The sequence below is a fragment of the Hyaena hyaena genome, unplaced genomic scaffold (genome assembly GCF_003009895.1).
Source record: "Hyaena hyaena isolate Hyena2069 unplaced genomic scaffold, ASM300989v1 scaffold_218, whole genome shotgun sequence".
Classification (NCBI taxonomy): domain Eukaryota; kingdom Metazoa; phylum Chordata; class Mammalia; order Carnivora; family Hyaenidae; genus Hyaena; species Hyaena hyaena.
Genome location: NW_024080851.1, coordinates 504,573 through 522,567, shown reverse-complemented (window position 1 = coordinate 522,567; position 17,995 = coordinate 504,573). Strand labels below are relative to the sequence as shown.

Genomic DNA, 17,995 nt, shown 5'->3' with positions numbered 1-17,995 from the left:
AGTACTGCCCGTAGAACTTACACGAGACAGTGACTAGGTTCCTGCCCCTCTCCGGCTGAGATCTGGGAGTGTATGCGGAACAGTTGAGCAGTCACTTTCAGATCACAAAGCCTTTGGGGAGGTCCTGATTTCCAGAGGACAAGTTCCAAAGTCCATTAGAGGCAAAACAAAAACAAACAAACAAAAAAAGAGTTTGTATGCATTAGATTGGGTAAGACCTGGTCTTTATCAGCATCAGCCCTTCCCTAAAGTGGTACAGCACAGGGCTAAGTAGATGGCTTGTGTTTTCTCCCACAGAAAGGGGAGAGCCCTTGAATGAATGCCCAGTTTTCAAATTTGTGCAGGACTCTGCTGGAGAGACTAATTTTTCTCTCATGGCATCCAGAGCATTACTTAGAAGGTTCCATGAATGGGGAGAAGAGGCAAATAAGAGCTGTAGTGTATAAGATTCTCAGAGGGTATAAAAGGGATATAGTTCCCACTGATGTGTTCTGGACTCCACCAGGTTCATGAGCAATCAAGGAAACATGACATACCCAAAAGATCACAATCACCTTCCAATAACCCAGCCCAAAGACATGAAATTTCAAGAATGAAGGAAAATACTTCCCAAACAAACTAAATTAATTCATCACCACTCTTCTTGCCTAACAAAATGTGCTGAAAGAAGTTCTTTAAGCTGAAACGAAGGGAAACCAACTAGTAACATAAAACCATAAGAAAAAATAGGGTTGCCTGGGTGGCTCAGTCAGGTAAATGTCCGATTCTTGATTTTGGCTCAGGTTATGATCTCACAATTTGTGAGTTTGGGTCCCACTGACCTTGCAGAACCTGCTTTAGATTCTCTGTCTCCCTCTCTCTTTGCCCCTCCCCCACTTGCTCTCTCTCAAAAATAAATATTTAAGAACAAAAAATTTTTAAAAAACCACATGAAAATATAAAACACACTGATAATGGCAGACATACAGTCAAATTCAGAAAACTCTAACACTATAATATGATGGTGTGTTATCCACTTTAGTATAAAGGTTAGAACAAGAATATCAAAAATAAGTATTACTATTACAATTTGTTAATGAATACACAATATAAAAAGAGTATCACTAAATTCTCACTGAAAAGTGATAAATTATCACTAATTTATCACTAAGAAGCATAAAAGAAGGAGAGTAAAAGGGTAGAGATTTTATATGAGATTGAGGTTAAGCTGTTGTCGGTGTAAAAGAGATTAGATCTATAAGATGTTTTATGTAAGTCTCATAGTAACCACAAAACAAAAATTACAGTGGATTCACAAAAGTTAAAGACGAAGGAATCAGAGCATACAACGGTGACAAATCACCAACTGACAAAGGAATGCAGTGAGAGACTCAAAAAGGAAAAAGGCAGCTACAAAACAGCCAGAAAGCTATTAAACAGATGGTGCTGGTTAAGTCCTTAGGTGTTGATAATTACTGTAAATGTAAGTGGATTAAATTTTCTAACCAAAAGGCAAAGAGTATCTTGATGGGTAAAAAAAAAAAGCAAAACCCAACCTGCAAGAGACTCACTTCAGCGTTAAGAACACACATAGGCTCAAAGAAAAGGGATGGAAACAGGTATTCCATACAAGTGGAAACCAAACGAAGACAAGGGTGGCTATATCAGAAAAAAATAAGAAAAGGATAGACTAAGTAAAAAACAGTTACATGAAACAAGGGTCATTATACAAAGATAAAGGTACCAATTCTTCAAGGACACGTAACAACTGAAAAAATATACACACTCAACATCAAAGCACCTAATACATTAAGCAAATAGAATCAGATCTGCAGGGAGAAAGAAACAATACAATAATAAAAGTGGATTTTAATACACACTTTTTAAGAATGAATAGATCATCCTAACAGAAAGTCAACAATAAAACAATATGTTTAACCAAATGGACCTAACAGATATACGTAAGACATTGCATTTGATAATAACAGAATACACATTCTTCTCAAGTGCATGCATATCATTCTCAAGGATGGATCATATCATCACACAATCACAAACAAGTGTTACCAAATCTAGAAGACTGAAATCATACCAACTATCTTTACTGACAAAGTTACAAAAGTGGAAATCAACAAGAAGAAACGAGAAAATCTACATATATGTGAAAATTAAACAACACACCCTTCAACAACAAAGGGTCCAACAAGAAATTGAAAGGACATTAAAAAAGTATCTTGAAACTGATGAAAATGAAATACAACACACCTAAATTACGGGATGCTGCAGAAGCAATTCCAAAAGGGAAGTTTACATGGATAATGTTTATACAGATAATTTCTATATTAAGAAAAAATGAACATTAAAAAACATTTTTTTAATGTTTATTTTTGAGAGAGACAGAGCATAAGTGGGGGAGAAGCAGAGAGAGAGACACAGAATCTGAAGCAGGCTCCAGGCTCTGAGCTGTCAGCACAGAGCCCAATACAGGGCTTGAACCCACAAACTGTGAGATCATGACCTAAGCCAAAGTCGGATGCTGACTGAGCCAGCCAGGCAACCCCCAAAAATGAAGATTTTTTTAAAAAATGTATTTCTTTACTTTGAGACAGAGCATGCGCAGGGTAGGGGAAAAGAGAGAGAGAATCCCAAGCTGACTCCATGATGTCAGTGTGCAGCCCAGTGGAGTATCTGAACTCACCAACTGTGAGAGCATGTCCCGAGCCTAAATCAAGAATCAAGTACTTAACCGACTGAGCCACCCAGGCATTCTAGGAAAAATTAAGATCTTAAAGAAATAACCTAACTTTGTATCACAAGAACCAGAAAAACAATAAACCAGCCCAACATTAGCAGAAAGAGAGAAACAATATCCAAACAAAGTACATTAAATAGAGATCAGAGAAAAAATAGAAAAAAATTATCAAAACTAAGACCTGGTATTTCAGAAAGAAGAAAAAACTGACAAACCTTGAGCTAGTCTGAGAAAAAAGGAAGACTCAAATAAGTAAAAACAAAACTCAGGGGCTACTGGGGGGTTCGGTCGGTTAAGTGTCCGACTCACAGTTCGTGGGTTCAAGCCATGCGTTGGCCTCTGTGCTGAGAGTGCAGAGTCTGTTTGGGATTCTTTCTCCCTCTCTGCCCCTTCCTCGCACACGCGTGTTTTCTGTCTCTCTCTCAAGATAAATAAACTTTAAAAAATAAAAACAGGAATTAAAGAGGAGACATTACAAGTGATACCAAAGAAATATAAAGAATCATGAAAGACTTCTATGAACAATAGAAAGTTGACAGCCCCAGAAGAAATGGATAAATTCCTAGAAACATAAAACAAACTAATGCCCAATCAGAAAGAAACAGAAAATATGAACAGAGCAATAAAAGGGCAAGGAGATTCAATGACTAATCAAAAGCCTTCCCAGAAAGAATTCTGCAAATGAGATGACGAATTCTACCAAATACTTCAAGCAAAATTAACCAGTCTTTTTTTTTTTTTTTCAAAATCTTCTAAAAAATGGAAGAGGAGGGAATACCCCACATGCATTATACAAGACCAACATTGGCAAAGCCAGATAAGGAACGCTGCACATCAATATCCCTGATGAATATGGACGCAAAACTTTTCAACAGAATATTAACAAACTGAATTCAAGAAGACATTAAAAGGACCCTATACCAGGATCAGGTGGGCTTTATAACTGGGATGCAAGGATGGTTCATCAATAAATGTGATACACCATGTTAACAGAAGATAAAAAGCGTATGATCCCCTCAACAGTTTAAAAAAAATACATTTGACAAAATAACATCATTTCATGATTAAACTCTCAACAAACTGGAAATAGAAGGAACACACCTTAACGTAATAAAGGCTGTATACAAGGCGACAGCTAACATCACGCTTCAAGATGAAAGGCTGAAAGCTTTTCCTCTAAGATCAGGCCCAAGGCAAGGGTACACACTCTAACCACTTTAATCAACACAGTGCTGGAAGTTAGGCAAGCTAGAGAAATAGAAGGCATCCAAATCAGAAAGGAGAAAGTAAAACTGTCTACATTTCCAGATGACATCATCTTATATACAGAAAATCCTAAAGACAAAACCAAAAACTTGAGGGAACCAATCCACAAATTCAGTAAAGTTGCAGGACATAAAACCAGATTACGGAACTCAATTGTGCTGATATATGCTAACAAAATAGCTAAAAAAGATGCAAAGAAAACAATTCTGTCACAAGAGCACTGAAAACAATAAAATACTTAGAAATAAACTTTGCCGAGGAGGTGGAAGATCTGCACACTGAAAACTGTATGACTAATGAAAGAAACTGAAGCCAAATGCAAAGGAATCCTGTGCTCACGGACCAGAAGAATTAATATGTTACTGCTGTTATGAATGTGCCAGCAGAATGTCTGATTCTCCATCTAACTGTGTGAAGACCTTTGACTCCTAGTATCTTGAACTTCCTTCTTGAACTTTCTTGTGCTTTGGCTTCTACTGTGAATCAAATGGATGAAGAATAATTTGCATGGCAAGAAAAAGACTGGAGTACTACCTCTCTGATACTCACTATGGAGTACCAGTAAGATAGTACCTAGTCTCTGTCTATTTCCCGTACTCTGCTCTCCTACCGTCAGAATCCTGGTTATATTCCGGGCAGCAATGCATCCAGCCCCCAGGAGCTATACTTGCTTTTCCAGCGACAGACACAGGACACAGTTCTGACCAATGAAGCATAAGTACAAGTCTTCTAGGACCTCTTAGAAGGTTCTTATTTTTCTTGATGAACGAGAAGGGTACAGCTGGCACTCCCTTCGTTTTTCTCCCTTCTCCCTGCTGTAAAATTAGACATGAAGTCTGGAGCTGCAGCAGCCATCTTCTACTAAAACACAGAGAAGATGAGAGAAACACCGAAATAATCTCATAAATCCGGGCCCTGACCTTGATGAAGTAAATCAACACCAATAGTTGCATATTTCCAGATTTGTTATATGGGAACAATAATCGGATTAAGATACTTCCAAATTGAGACTTCTGTTTATTGCAGCTGAATGCAGGACGAACTTATATTTATATACAGTCTTGGCTCTGCTATAATCACCTTATCCCAAAGTATATGCTTTATTCCTCATAAATGCCACTGGAATGTAGCTCTAAGACTTGTGATTATTTAATTCCTATGAATACTTGCCAAAATTTCACTGTAAAAATTTGTCTGCCTCTGCTTTGAGGTGGCTTTTCTAGTTCTTTTCTATCTCTCATAAAAGAAACTTCTAATTTGTTTATATCAGAACCACAGTCTTATAAACAAAGAACAAAATTTATTATGCCAGAATTCTGTTTGCATGTGATGAAGATTATCATACCAGGAGAACTTTTAAACTGGTTCATCTCAGTTAATAACAGTATTATAAAGGTAATTAACAATTACTGAGCACTTATAACATGACTGGCACTAAGTGCTTTACATGGTAGTTCAATTAATCTTCTCATCACCAAATGATTTCCTATTTTTAGGTGAGAAAACAGAGGCTTACCCAAAGTCACCAGACAGTGAAAGCCCAAGCTCTTGAATTCCTAGGCTTCCCCCATGCTGTGTAATTACTGTGACATCTTTGATTCTATATTTACCACGTACCATTAGATTCGCAAAAAACTTAACAGACTTCACTCAATCACCCCATATAAGTACAATACACATTCCCCACATGACAGAAAAAGCAGAAACAGTTGAAGAAATTGGAGGTTTTACCTCCGATCAGAGACTGCTTATTTAGTAACTGCATTACAATCGCATTGCAATCAGAAGAAACAGAGCAGAATTAGAAAATAAAGCATTTCTGACAGCTCAAGATTTGGCCAAATTAGAGACACCATGTAAAAGTTTTTCTCATCTTCCTTTTTTTCTCTGCCGAAAGACGTTTTCAAATTCTCAGGATCTGTCAAATCCTTCAGAATTGGCTCCAATCTACCTTTCCAGCCACACAATGTCATTCAGGCTCTCTCTTCTGTAGTCATATTTTACTCCTTGCCAGTCTCTTAAAGTAGTTTCTCGAAGTCCCTGTGCATGCAGCTCTCTCCTGAACCTGGCAAATCTGCGCTGTTAAATTAATGAAACCCCGAGGCCGTTACACACTGGGGTGGCTCTCAAGCCCTGGTGGTCTACATAAGCAAACACAATCTAAGTCAATAAATGCCCCAGGGTTACAAAATCTAAACGCTAAGGATAACCCATCAGAGACAGCAAACCAGGCTGAAGCTGCAGCCAGGCAAAGGATCTCCTTCCCTGGCTTCTGTACTTGCTTTACGCGTTCTTCCACTGGCTCCTGTCCCACAGAGTGCTCCTAACCACTTCCGGCTTGGCGCTGCCCGATGCAAACCCATTTGTGCTTCAATAAACTCTTCAATTTTTAACATGCCCCAGTTATCTTTTATCAGTTCTGGTGTCAGAAGAAGGACCTAAAGGAGATGCCCTCCCCCGCACCCATGGTTCCCAGGTGCCATGACCAACCAACCCGGCAAAGGTATCTGTTGGGTCGGTTGCTTTCTCGCTGCCTCTGGAGGTCACGGCTAAGTCCCTCTTGGATCCCAGCACTGCAGCTTTTCCATGATGAAGCTTCGGACTTTACTTAAACACTTGTTCTTCCTAACTCGGTCCAAGTGAATAACCAGACTGGCCCTGGGGTTGGGCTGGGTCTCACTTAAAACTGAACTGGGTCCAACTGGTGAGAATTCAGGTGAGTAAAATTTTGTTTTAAGGCTCGGCCTTGAAACCTTAACCTTATCAAAGACAATCCTGAATTACAGTGGCCACAACAGAGAACTTAAAACCATAAGCTTATCCATTTACAAGTTGCCCTAGAGAAAAAGGGGGTCAGCCAAGCGCATGCCACAGAGGGTAAAAGAAAGTTATTTCTCGTCCACAGTTTGAGGACTCGGATGAGACCCGCTGGGATACCCCCTCACTGCAAAGCCTGAGAAAACTGTCAGAAGCTGGCAAAGTGTGAGATTCTTACCGGTCGGCTCTCCCAGATCTCTATCTGCGGTGCCAGGTCCAGAGAGGAAGGTCAATTTTAAGTTGTCCCTTCCTTTCCAAATTCAAGTTGGCAGGATAAAAACGGATGTCAAGATTAGACCTCTGAATTGTGACTCCTGGATTGGCTTTCTGGAACCCACTGGGTATTGATCCTTTCTCTCCCAGCGACAGCTATTGCCTTATTGTTTTTCTCTTTTTGTGTCCTGAGAACTTGGCTCGGTTATCCGCCTGCCCGGAACACACATGTCCCGGTGTGTGTAGGCAGTTCAACTAACCGTCAGGTTGGGGGCTCCAAAGACATGGCTGCACAGAAATGCGTGCGGCACTGCATTTGAGGCGAGGAGCCCACCGCCGGTTCCCAGCTCTCAGGGAAATTGTCTGAGCTCCTCCTTGGGCTATCTTTGGGAGTGGCTCGGGATCTTGGGAGGTTAGTGTCCTTTGCACCCAATTTGGGATGCTTCTTGCATCCGAAGGGTGGTTCAATAAAACCAGAAATATTTACTTTCAGTGAATCCCAACCGAAACCTGACAAAATACCCAAAAGGACTTTTTTTTTTAAGTACCTCTATGGTCAGCAGTTGGTCAAACTGGAAGCTCATATTCAGAACCTGAAACTTTCTTTTTTTGAGACCTCCCCTAAGCTAAAATAAAACTATGTACCCAGACGGAAAGAAAAAATATTTTGAAGCCACTGTGGAAGAATTTAGTAAACATTCCCAAGACACAGCTCTAAATCTGGAACATAATACTCTTCTGATTTCCATCTTAGTTGAAAATCTTCTCCCAGATATGAGGAAGCAAACTGAAGATAATATAGTTGGATGGCTGGGTCAGCCTTTTGAGATCATTCAGGTTGCAATCCAATTCTTTGAGGAATTAAAAACAATTGTACTTCTCTTACAAAATAAGGCTTTACAAGAACAGAACTGTAGCTCTGGAAACAATCTACCCTTTTGACCAATCCCAGAACTTATGTCATTCACCTCAAAAGTCTTGCACATAGACTAAAAGATCTGGACTTAGGAAACGTAGGTCCTCTTGCAGAGGTTTATATCCTTTCTCTGTGCCTTTGAGATGTACCTGTTCTACAAGATCTTCTCCAGGAACCAGGAACCCTAAGCTCTGTCTTGCCTGTCTGGATTTTTATGTAGGTCCATACATATATGTTAAAGATGGGGTGATTTTTTTTTTTTAAGATACAGATGGTACAGCCAAAACTAACTTGTAAAGAGCTATATTTAATTTGCCTAATGAAAAATAAGTGCTTACATAAATTAAGTATACTTTCAGAAACACAGCAACTAATCCAAGGGGTTTTCAAGTTCACCTGATCTAGGATAGTCTTCAGTAAACAGAAGCCAGTTAAAGTTTGTTAATTTACTTAAAATAGGCATATCTTAAGAGTTTTTGAAACCACTTAAAAGCATAAAGTCGAACAAAAATCAAAATGGCTGCCCTAATGCTTCAGCAAAGCTCAGTTTTAAAGTAACCTTTTTCTTCTCTTCTGCAAAGCTCCCCTCCTCCATTCTTAGTTAGCCTTTTGTTTCCAGAACCTGGTACCACCCTAAAGGCAAGGGGTAGGAGGCTGGCAGAACCCAATTTCTGTCAAAACCGGCTAGATCTGTATTTTCCTATAAACCTCCCCCACCCCAGCCCCTTTCTCTGGGGGGCTTCCAGTTTTTAAAGGCCTTAGCCTGCTGCAGCTTCATCTGCCAGGCAATGTAATAAACTATCTTCCTTCTTTATTCTCCAACTCTGTCTTCGTGGTACATGTTATGGCTCCACAGCACAGAGGTCAGTTCTTGCCAACATTATCAGCGTTAAATATGATGCAGGCATAACATTTTTATTCTCCCTGGATGCACTAGTCATAAAGTCCTCTTATCTCTTATAAAATTGTCAGCCAGAAAAATAACTTTCTATGATGGTTACCTATTTAATGTCTCATGAAATTTTCGTGAATAAGCTAAACAAAATTATTAACAACAGGTAAATTAAACTATCTGATGTGGTTTGGAACGCTGGGATTCCGAGCCTAAGAAAGAATTCTTGAGATGTCTTTGGTACCAAAAGGTGGTTTTATTAAAGCACGGGGACAGGACCGTTGGGCAGAAAGAGCTGCACTGCGCTTGCAAGGGGTGACTGATTATATACTTGGGAGTTGGGGAAGGTAAAGGCAAGTTTCCAAAAGGACTTTCACCTGTTAAAGAAGAATCACAAGTTCCTGCGTGTCCAGCTATTGTCAAGTTAAAGTTGTTTTTCCCTCTATATAGCATTGTCAGGTGGCAGTTCCTGGAAGAACCTATCTCAAGTACCTGTCAACAGGCTGCGGGTTATACGGAAATGTAATTTTATCTACACTTCCTTTGCCTTTGTTTCCCACATCACATCTAGATATTTCCAAACAAGATAAGATTCAGAGGCACTGATTACTGAACACAGGTTCAGCTACTTCTGGCTTATTAAAGGAACTAGAGCTATTTAAGTCCATTAGTATACAGGTGTGCCACACTGAAAAATTTACTGTAAGGAAGAATATACTTCTAGAAATTGTGAAATTCATAATAGCCAATTTACAGAATGCCTGTGGAACAGACAATCCATAATTGTTCACGTCTTAGTTTTCGCTAGAAATGAAGGTTTCTAAGGATTAAGAACTCTAATCAATACATATCCTTATAACTAATAGAAATATCCCGGTTAAAAGGAAACAACAGTGTATTAAACGTGGGCTAAGAAAAAACTCTTTCTTTGGGTAAGGAAAAATATGAAGAACATGTCTTTTGTTACAGAAAAAAAAAAAAGAAAGTGTAACTGTGTCCTCAAGTAAAATGGCTGGGTTGTTGCAGAATAAGGAAGATAAATCCTGATTGGATAAAAAGGTTGTGGAAAAGGATTCTTGTTTTCTGCGCGGGCACGTCGGCTAAAGCTGGCAGGGATTTAAGTTCTGAAGCCTGAGTCTTAATTTTTTTTTAATGTTTTATTTATTTCTGAGAGAGAAACAGAGACAGCGTGAGCAGGGGAGGGTCAGAGAGAGAGGGAGACACAGAATGGCAACAGGCTCCAGGCTCTGAGCTGTCAGCACAGAGCCCGACGCGGGGCTCGAACCCACGAACCGTGAGATCACGACCGGAGCCGAAGTCGGACGCTCAACCGACTGAGCCCCCCGAGGCAGCCCGAAACCTGAGTCTTAAGGTCAAAAGCTCTGTCTATCAAACGGAACGTGGCTAACGGAATAAAACCCACAACCCTCCCTCCCGGAAGCAGCGCAGCTCAAAACGGAGAAAGCGCCCACGCGCCACGCGGCCCCGATCTCTACGCCCGCCCGGGTGGGGCCTCGGGCGCGGATCGGTGACGTCACACGGGGGCGGGGCGGGTGGACTCTACCATCGCCGGCGCTCCCCCACTCAAGGCCCCGGCGATGCCGGCCGCCGACTCACCTTTCCGTCGTTGTGAAAAGGGAGGCTGAGCTCGTCGGCGGCGGGCTGGGGGTGAGCACAGCCCGTCTCCTCGGCCGCTCCGGCGGCGAGCCCCGCCGAGGCCGCGGCCTCGTAGTCCGGGAAGGGATTGGCGAACGCCCGCTCCTCCATCTCCGCTTCCCCGCCCAGGTGGATCTTCAGTCTCTTTGACATGGTCTCGCCCATCTCCGCCGCGCGCCCTCTGCCCCACCACCAGGGCCGCGCGGCACGGCGTGCGGGCGGGGACAAACCTCCTGCCGCGGCGCTTCGCTTCGAGCACCGCTCTGGGAGCCCGGGCGCGCGCGCGCCGCCGCCGCCTCGCCCCGCGGCCCCGCGCGGCGCTAGGAGAGGGCTTCCTTTACGAAGGCCGCCAGCTGCGAGGACCGGCGGGGCTTCGGGGCGGGCTGGAGCCTCTCCGGGGGGCCTGCCTCGCAGCGGGTGGCCGGCACGTGTGGCGGCGGCCGCGGTGCCTGCCCCACGTGGTGCCCCCGCCCCGCGGGGACGCCGACCGGGCTGTCGAGCCCCGGCGGCGGGGGCTCCGCGGCGCCGGGCGGCCCAGAGTCCGCTCACGCCTGGCCGCCTGGTCCCCTGGCCGCCGCCGTCCGCTCGCAGTCCCGGCCCCGCGGGGACAGGGAGCCGCCGCCCGCACGGCCGGTCCGCGGCGACGCGCGCAGCAGGGGCCAGGGCCCCCGGGCTCCCCGGACGCGCTCCCGCGACCGCCGCGCCGGCTCCTCTTCTGCGGCCGGGCCCCGCTCACGATTTTCCGGGGGAAGCCGAACGGCCGCGCGGGGCACCTTCCCGCAGGAAAAGCCTGTAGAGAATAATTCGCTGTCCTTCAGGGTGTGTGCGGGTTGCAGACCCGGGGAAGCGCGCCCCTGGACGCGCCATCATCAATCTGCATTTTCACCCGCCGAGCGGTGCCTCCCGTGTCCGCGGCCGCTGGTGCGCCTCCCGGCCTCGCGAGCAGCAGCAGCTTTTTGATATTAAGGGGGAAAAAAATGTTCCAAAGAAAAGAATTTCAAAACAGCCTAAAACACTGCAAGGATAGTGTCTCCCGGGGTGGGGGGGGACAGTCCCTCCTTTTCATCACAGTTGGGAGGGGGGTGTCTGGAGGAGGAGCCACAGGCCTTTTTTCTTTTTTTTCCTTTGCTTTTCACGCTTTATTTCAGTCCCATTGTTTTGAATAAACAGGTATCTTTGGAAACAGGAGGTATCTAAATATTTGGTTGGCCCGAAAGATACCTCCAGGATTAATTTAATTGCCCAGGAACAAAATATGTATAATTAAAGGACACAAGCGAATCGATCTTGCCATTTATATAATCCCGATGTGATTAAAAACAGTCTGTTGGTTCTCTTTGTTCTTGTTGCTTCATTTAGGACCAGATAGATCTACTAATTTATCTTAGAAGAAAATCTCTTATTTCAGGTCGTCCGCCCCCCCCCCCCCCCCCCATTTAAGCTTTGGTTGAATGCCAGATGATGCTAGGTGATGACAAATATTAAAAAGATAGTTTCTGTCCCTTCTGGTTCCAAGTCAGTGGGTGAGGAAGGTAAGGATTCGACATAGGAAGATAAAGATTTTCTTTTCTGGAAGCAAGCAGTATGCTTACGCTTTAGTATAACGAAAAGTGACATGATCGAGGAAAGCACAACACCCAACAGTAAAGGACCAATTCTGCCTCTGTGGCCTGGCCCCACATGGCCTGTACTCTCATCTCCCCCCCCCACCACCACACAGGGCTGTGCATGTGAAACACCCCCTACTGATGGGGTGTCCATGGGCGATTACAGTGTAGGAGGAAATCATTTTAAAGGGACGAGTCAGCATAACGACCCTTCGGGTTCAAGGAGACGCCTGGTACAGCTGCATGCTTTGAGGGACTGTTGGCCGTTTCTGCTTCGTTTCTCTGTCCTGGGGTCCCGCCCTCCATAGAGGACATTTTCTTACCGCTGCTGTACTTTCATGCCTTCCCTTGAAGCAAGCTTAATCCCCTAACCACCGATGCTCATCCTTCTGCCATAACCCAGAGCAGATGTTCACCAAAGCGTGGGTTGTTTAGATGAGGCCATCGCGGGCAGTGTTGCCGGAACAGCCACTGCAGGCTTTGCGATGTCAACTCTGGTGACCTTTGCAGCCTCCCGCCCACCTGCTATGAGGTGAGTAGAGCTTCTCATCCTTAAAATCTGGTGGGGACCTGTGAACAACGGTTACCGAGTGCACAAGCATGTCTGAAGTTCGACCAATATTTTCAAAGACTAAAACATTTAAACCCAGTTTAAGGAGTCGGCATCTTTTCCTAAATGCTGTCTGACCCACAACTTCGCTGGGAGTGGAAACTTCATTTACGCTATTTTGCGGAGAACTAACAGTTCTTTCTTCCAGGCTTTTCCAATGCAGAAGGTGCGCGGATCCATAGGGCCATCTTCTGCTGGCGGCCACTCTTCAGTAGCGCAAAGACCTGGGCCCGGGCATTGAAATTACAACTTTTTATTCACTTGAGGCCACACCGCGCTCTCAGAGAGGACTCCTTCCCAACACAGCTGTGTGAGAGGAGACAGTACAAGGACTAATGTCCACAACAAATCCCTGGGAGTGGTGAGGACCATGGGCACTTCCTAACAAAGGAGTCTCACTGGGAGAGGGGAACTTCGGGGGTCACCTGGCCGAACCCAGGACACGCAGCTGGAGGGCCCAGGAAGTGAGTCTTCCTCTTGTGGGAGATAGGTTGTCCTGACATGGTGAGTAGGGCTGCATGACGGAAACTTCTAGGTAGAATGCATGTCAGCTGGGGGAAGGGGAGTTATAGGTAAATACATGTGAAAGCCTGAGGTTTTGTTTGCTTGTGTTTTGATTTATTAAATACTTATATTTTTATCTTAGTTATTCTTCATGTGTGTGTCGTATGACAGGCTTTCAGATGTGTCCGTGTTCCTAAGTGCCTGAGTGAGTCCTCCATTGCCTGCCAGAGCTGCTCAGGCCTCCATGGTGAAGGCCTTTCCTCTGGGTGGTAGAAGGGGAAGTCCCAATAGGCAGACCACCAAATTCCCTCCTCCTACCCTGCCAGTCCCTCTTGAGATTGTCTTCCCCTCTGTGCATCCATCAGGTGCTGGGTTGTTGGCTTGCTGGGAAAGAAACAGCCTAGCCCGGGTGGGTCCAGGGGAGGGATTTGTTTGTTACCCCCAATCTCTGTTACATAAGATGGTTCCTTCCAGCTGCAAGTCACATACAGACACTACGTGTGCTTTACACCCCTAATTTAGGATAAATGTGATCCCTTAAGCCAGCAAATGGCTCTCAAAGTATGATCACAAATCTTTTGGGGCAGCTGTGAGGCCAAAAATGTCACTTTTTTTTTCTCTTTAAAAATTTTGAGAGCAATTTAATATGTTAACTTCAACATATAACTCTGTTCTAATGTCATTATTTGAAATATAAAGAAACGGATCCTCATAGAACTAAAATAACTCACAATCCATGAGATTTTTTCCCTTTAAAAAAAAAATTTAAACAACTTTGTACCATGATGTAGCAAATGAGGTAAAGGTCATGAATGTGAAAGTTGCAGTTTGCAGTATATCCCGGGGAGGGTATTAGACCCGGGCAGGTGCATTACACAGAACTGGGAGGCATCCCTACAGCATAAAGAATGCATGGGGCCCCTGGGTGGCTCAGTTGGTTAGGCGTCCGACTTTGGCTCAGGTCATGATCTTGCGGTTCGTGAGTTCAAGCGCTGTGTGGGGCTCTGTGCTGACAGCTCAGAGCCTGGAGCCTGTCTCCGGATTCTGTGTCTTCCTCTCTCTCTGACCCTCCCCTGCTCACCCTGTCTCTCTCTCTCTCTCTCTCTCTCAAAAATAAAATTAAAAAACAGTAAAAAAAAAAATACTGTTGATAGTATAATAATAACACTATATGGTGAGAGATGATAACTATACTTATGATGAGCATCGCATAACATATACCAATATAACGTGTATCAGCTATCCTTAAATAATAAATACTAAAACATAAAACGAAACACCCCAAAACCAATTAGGTAGCATCCTGAAACATTGGTTTGCAGTATCAAAACTATCCATTTAAATGTCTTATCTCTTCCTGATTAGAGGTCTCTTATTATCTCCAATTTCTTCATTGTGTTTTGTGTGAAATACCTCCCAGAATGGGAAATGTCCTGGATGTGAAGGTCTACGGTAGCTTTGCTGCAATGATCTTGAACATAAAATCTTCTGTAAACTAGAAAAGCCATGTCAGCTGTTCAAGCAGCAGTGGTGACAGCCGAAACCCATCCGGCTGGTGTTCTGGAAGTCAAGACTCATCGCTTGCAAAGCATGTGACCTTACACTCAGCGCCCCGAGCGCTTACACAGACAGTGGAGTCAAGGTGCAGGAAGAACTCTCATTCATTATTTGGCTTTTTGCCTACCATTTTCTCATGAGTGTACAATGGGGTTTTCTAGAGGCAACGTGCTATGAGACGTCATAGCAGATTTAATAGAGAAGCAAATAAGAGAGTTCAGTTAATTTCTCTCAGGTGTAAAGAAATTTCTGAAAATGTAAAACGATGGCCCTTTCCTCATGCATATTATTTTGGTTTTGAAAATAGTTACCTTTCATAAAAATATACCTATAGCATGTCATTTATTATGTTGCCAAACGAATAAAGATTTAAAATTTTTTAGTATTAATGTCTAAATTGGTACCTATTAATAGATAATGTCCATACAAAAATTCTTTGGGATTCTCAGTAAATTTTAAGAGGCGTAAAGGGATTCTGAGACCAATGATTTAAGGCCTACTGCTCCATTTGGCATATTCATTTCAGAGACACGGAAAATTCATAGCAGTGCAACATGTGGGTGAATGCCACCAGGTGTGCCTGGCCCAGAGCACTTACCTCACCCGATAATGTTTCCGGTTTCCTGTTGTCTTTTTTACCAGGTCTCCTGGTGAAAGCTCCCGTATCTCGACGTCATTCATGTAATTTCTTGCTTCATGGAACTCAATTTATGACTGAAAGGTGGTGATCAGAGAAAGGTTAGGCATCTCTTCAAACATGCCAAAGAGAGGGTGAAGATACTGACCCAAATGTGCCTCGTCATGGATAGCTCAAGAGATTTAAAGCTTGTGCCAAAATTCAGAATGTTAGTGGGATGCTCGTGTTGATACTTCTTATACTTAACGAAGTAGAATCCAAAAGTATTTTCGATTTTATCCACGGTTGGGTAAAGCCCCGCATTGGGCTCTGTGCTGACAGCTCAGAACCTGGAGCCTGCTTCAGATTCTGTGCGTGTGTGTGTCTCTCTCTCTCTGCCCCACCCCTACTCACACTCTGTCTCTCAAAAATAAATAAACATTAAAAAAATGTTTTTAAATTAAAAACCGAACAGCTGTGCTTATGAAATGGTAGTAACTGGACTGCATGTGGGAGATTTAGACGCAAGGTTGTGGTAGCATGACCGTTTCCACCCTAGGCTCTTGTTGAGGCCTGTGCTGTAGGGAACCATTCCTCTGCTCTCCTTCTGGAACCTGGCCTTAGGGGAAAGGCCACACTGAGAGCCGCAGGCCCTGGGACGAGCATGAACATCTTGAACACCCCAGAATATAAGAGACGTAAGGATTCACTCAGAGAGGAAATTAAAGGTACAGCAGGGATCTATCTCGCTGCTGAGGTTCAGATATCTCTGAGAAGGCCTGCGGATCTGCAGGCAGCCCCCAAACCAGGCTATTTACAAGAGTTTGTCTTCCCTTTATGCCCTGGGAGCCCGATGGAACCTTCTGGCCCAGGAACAAAGCCTCGGTTGTGTGCAGGCATGGTGCGGTTCTGAGAGCGATGTGGGATTGGGGCTTGTCCTCAGCTCAGCCCGCGACAGGTGGTAGGAGAAGAGAAAGTCACACCGAAGGAAGAATGGGCTTTGTGATCCTGTGTATTTCTGCCTGACAACAGACCAGGCACAGCCTGTCAGACAGAAGGGACAGGCTAAGTAGAGGCAGCACCCAGGGAGCAGACTTCTTCACAAACATGGGAGAGGTACCATGAAGACTCTTGTATATTTGGGTGGGGATCAGTTTACAGTTTACAGGTAATAACCTGTCCACGTGACCTTATTCATAAGCTGGGGGATCTGCCCTACAGCACGCAGAGCAACTGCAAAGGTAAGGTCTTTCTGGGAAAAAATACAGGATTTTTTGGTAACGCGTATACTACAAGATATCTTCTCTACTCAGATGGCTGCTCTCATCTAGCCGAGAAACAGGCCTCTCCTGATTGCAAGCTGAACTTCAGTTAAGACAGTGCCCCTCCCCAGCTCCCCCTTCCTGCCCTTCGTTTATGAGGAAGGAGTTGACCGATTAGTTAACTCCCTGACTTCGTTAACTCCCTGACTTCGTTAACTCCCTAAGTTAATTCCCTGACTAAGTTAACTCCCTGACTAAGCAAATAATGACATGGAAAGATTCCCCTCCAGCCCTATGCATTGTATGATCCCATTTATTTGATCTGCCCAGAATAGACTAATCTATAAAGACAGAAAATAGATTAGTGGGTGTGTGAGGTTTAGAGGAGCGGAGATTGGGAAGTGGTGGTTAGAAGGTAAGAGGTTTCTTTTCGTGGTGTTGAAAATGATCTAGAATTTGTTGTGGTGATAACTGGGCAACTTTGTGATATACTGAAGCCCAGTGAATTGTATACTTTCAATGAGTGAATTGTATGATAAATGAATTCTATCTCAATAAAGGTGTTACACACACACACACACACACACACACACACACAAAACAATGGAGAGACTGATAGCCAAGTGCCAGAGAGCAGAGAGCTATGATTCTATTCTCCGAGAATACAGATGAAAGAAAGGACTGTTCTCACTTGTGCTGTGTGAGATAGAGAGACTCAGGACACCGGGCTCCATGTTGGGACACAGATTTACTACCAATTATTGTCCAGAAAGAAGGCTGTGGGAGTGGGTATTGCATGGCGTCATTCAAATGTGCTCTGATATGGCCCCCATGAGACCTGGCAAGGTGACCAGAGGAAGAGAGGGAAAGAGATAAAAAGAAAAGACAGAGATAACGTAATAGCTCCCTAGGCCCTTCCTCCGAATTTCCTAAGTTCCTCTTATCCTAGGATTGGGTAGGGGGCCCCAAGCCCTGACAAAGCATACAAGGGCCTCTTCCATTGTCTTTCCTTCAGAGCACTCACTGCTGCAGGGTACAAACCAGGTACCCCGGAAGCTCCAGAAGTAGTATCTCTGGGGGTTCCCTAGGCATGGTTCTCCATGCCTGACCCAGATTCTAAGAGAGTAGCCTGGAGGGTGTTCAGGCCTTAATCACAAGGCTGAAATCTTTGGGGTGATTTATGTAACCAGTGGCCCTGTACCACACCTGCCCAGGCCTACGTTGTGCCTTCTCCGACCTCAGAAATCAGGTTAGTGAGGAAGGAGGAATGTCATGTGACTCTGTCACAGACAACACATGCAGTCAGCTGATCTTCAACAAGGGTGCCAAGGATACACCACTCTCCTTC

General features: G+C 44.2%; 1 protein-coding gene across 1 annotated transcript in view; it reads right to left on the bottom strand.

Moving 5' to 3' along the window:
* LANCL2 (LanC like 2) overlaps positions 1-10,890 on the bottom strand; it is a 43,980-nt gene extending 33,090 nt beyond the window's left edge. The window contains exon 1 of the mRNA XM_039242998.1: positions 10,453-10,890. Coding sequence (XP_039098929.1) covers positions 10,453-10,656 — 204 coding nt within the window. The 5' untranslated portion in view covers positions 10,657-10,890. The remainder of the gene's footprint in view (positions 1-10,452) is intronic.
* Between the last annotated feature and the right edge of the window lie 7,105 nt (positions 10,891-17,995).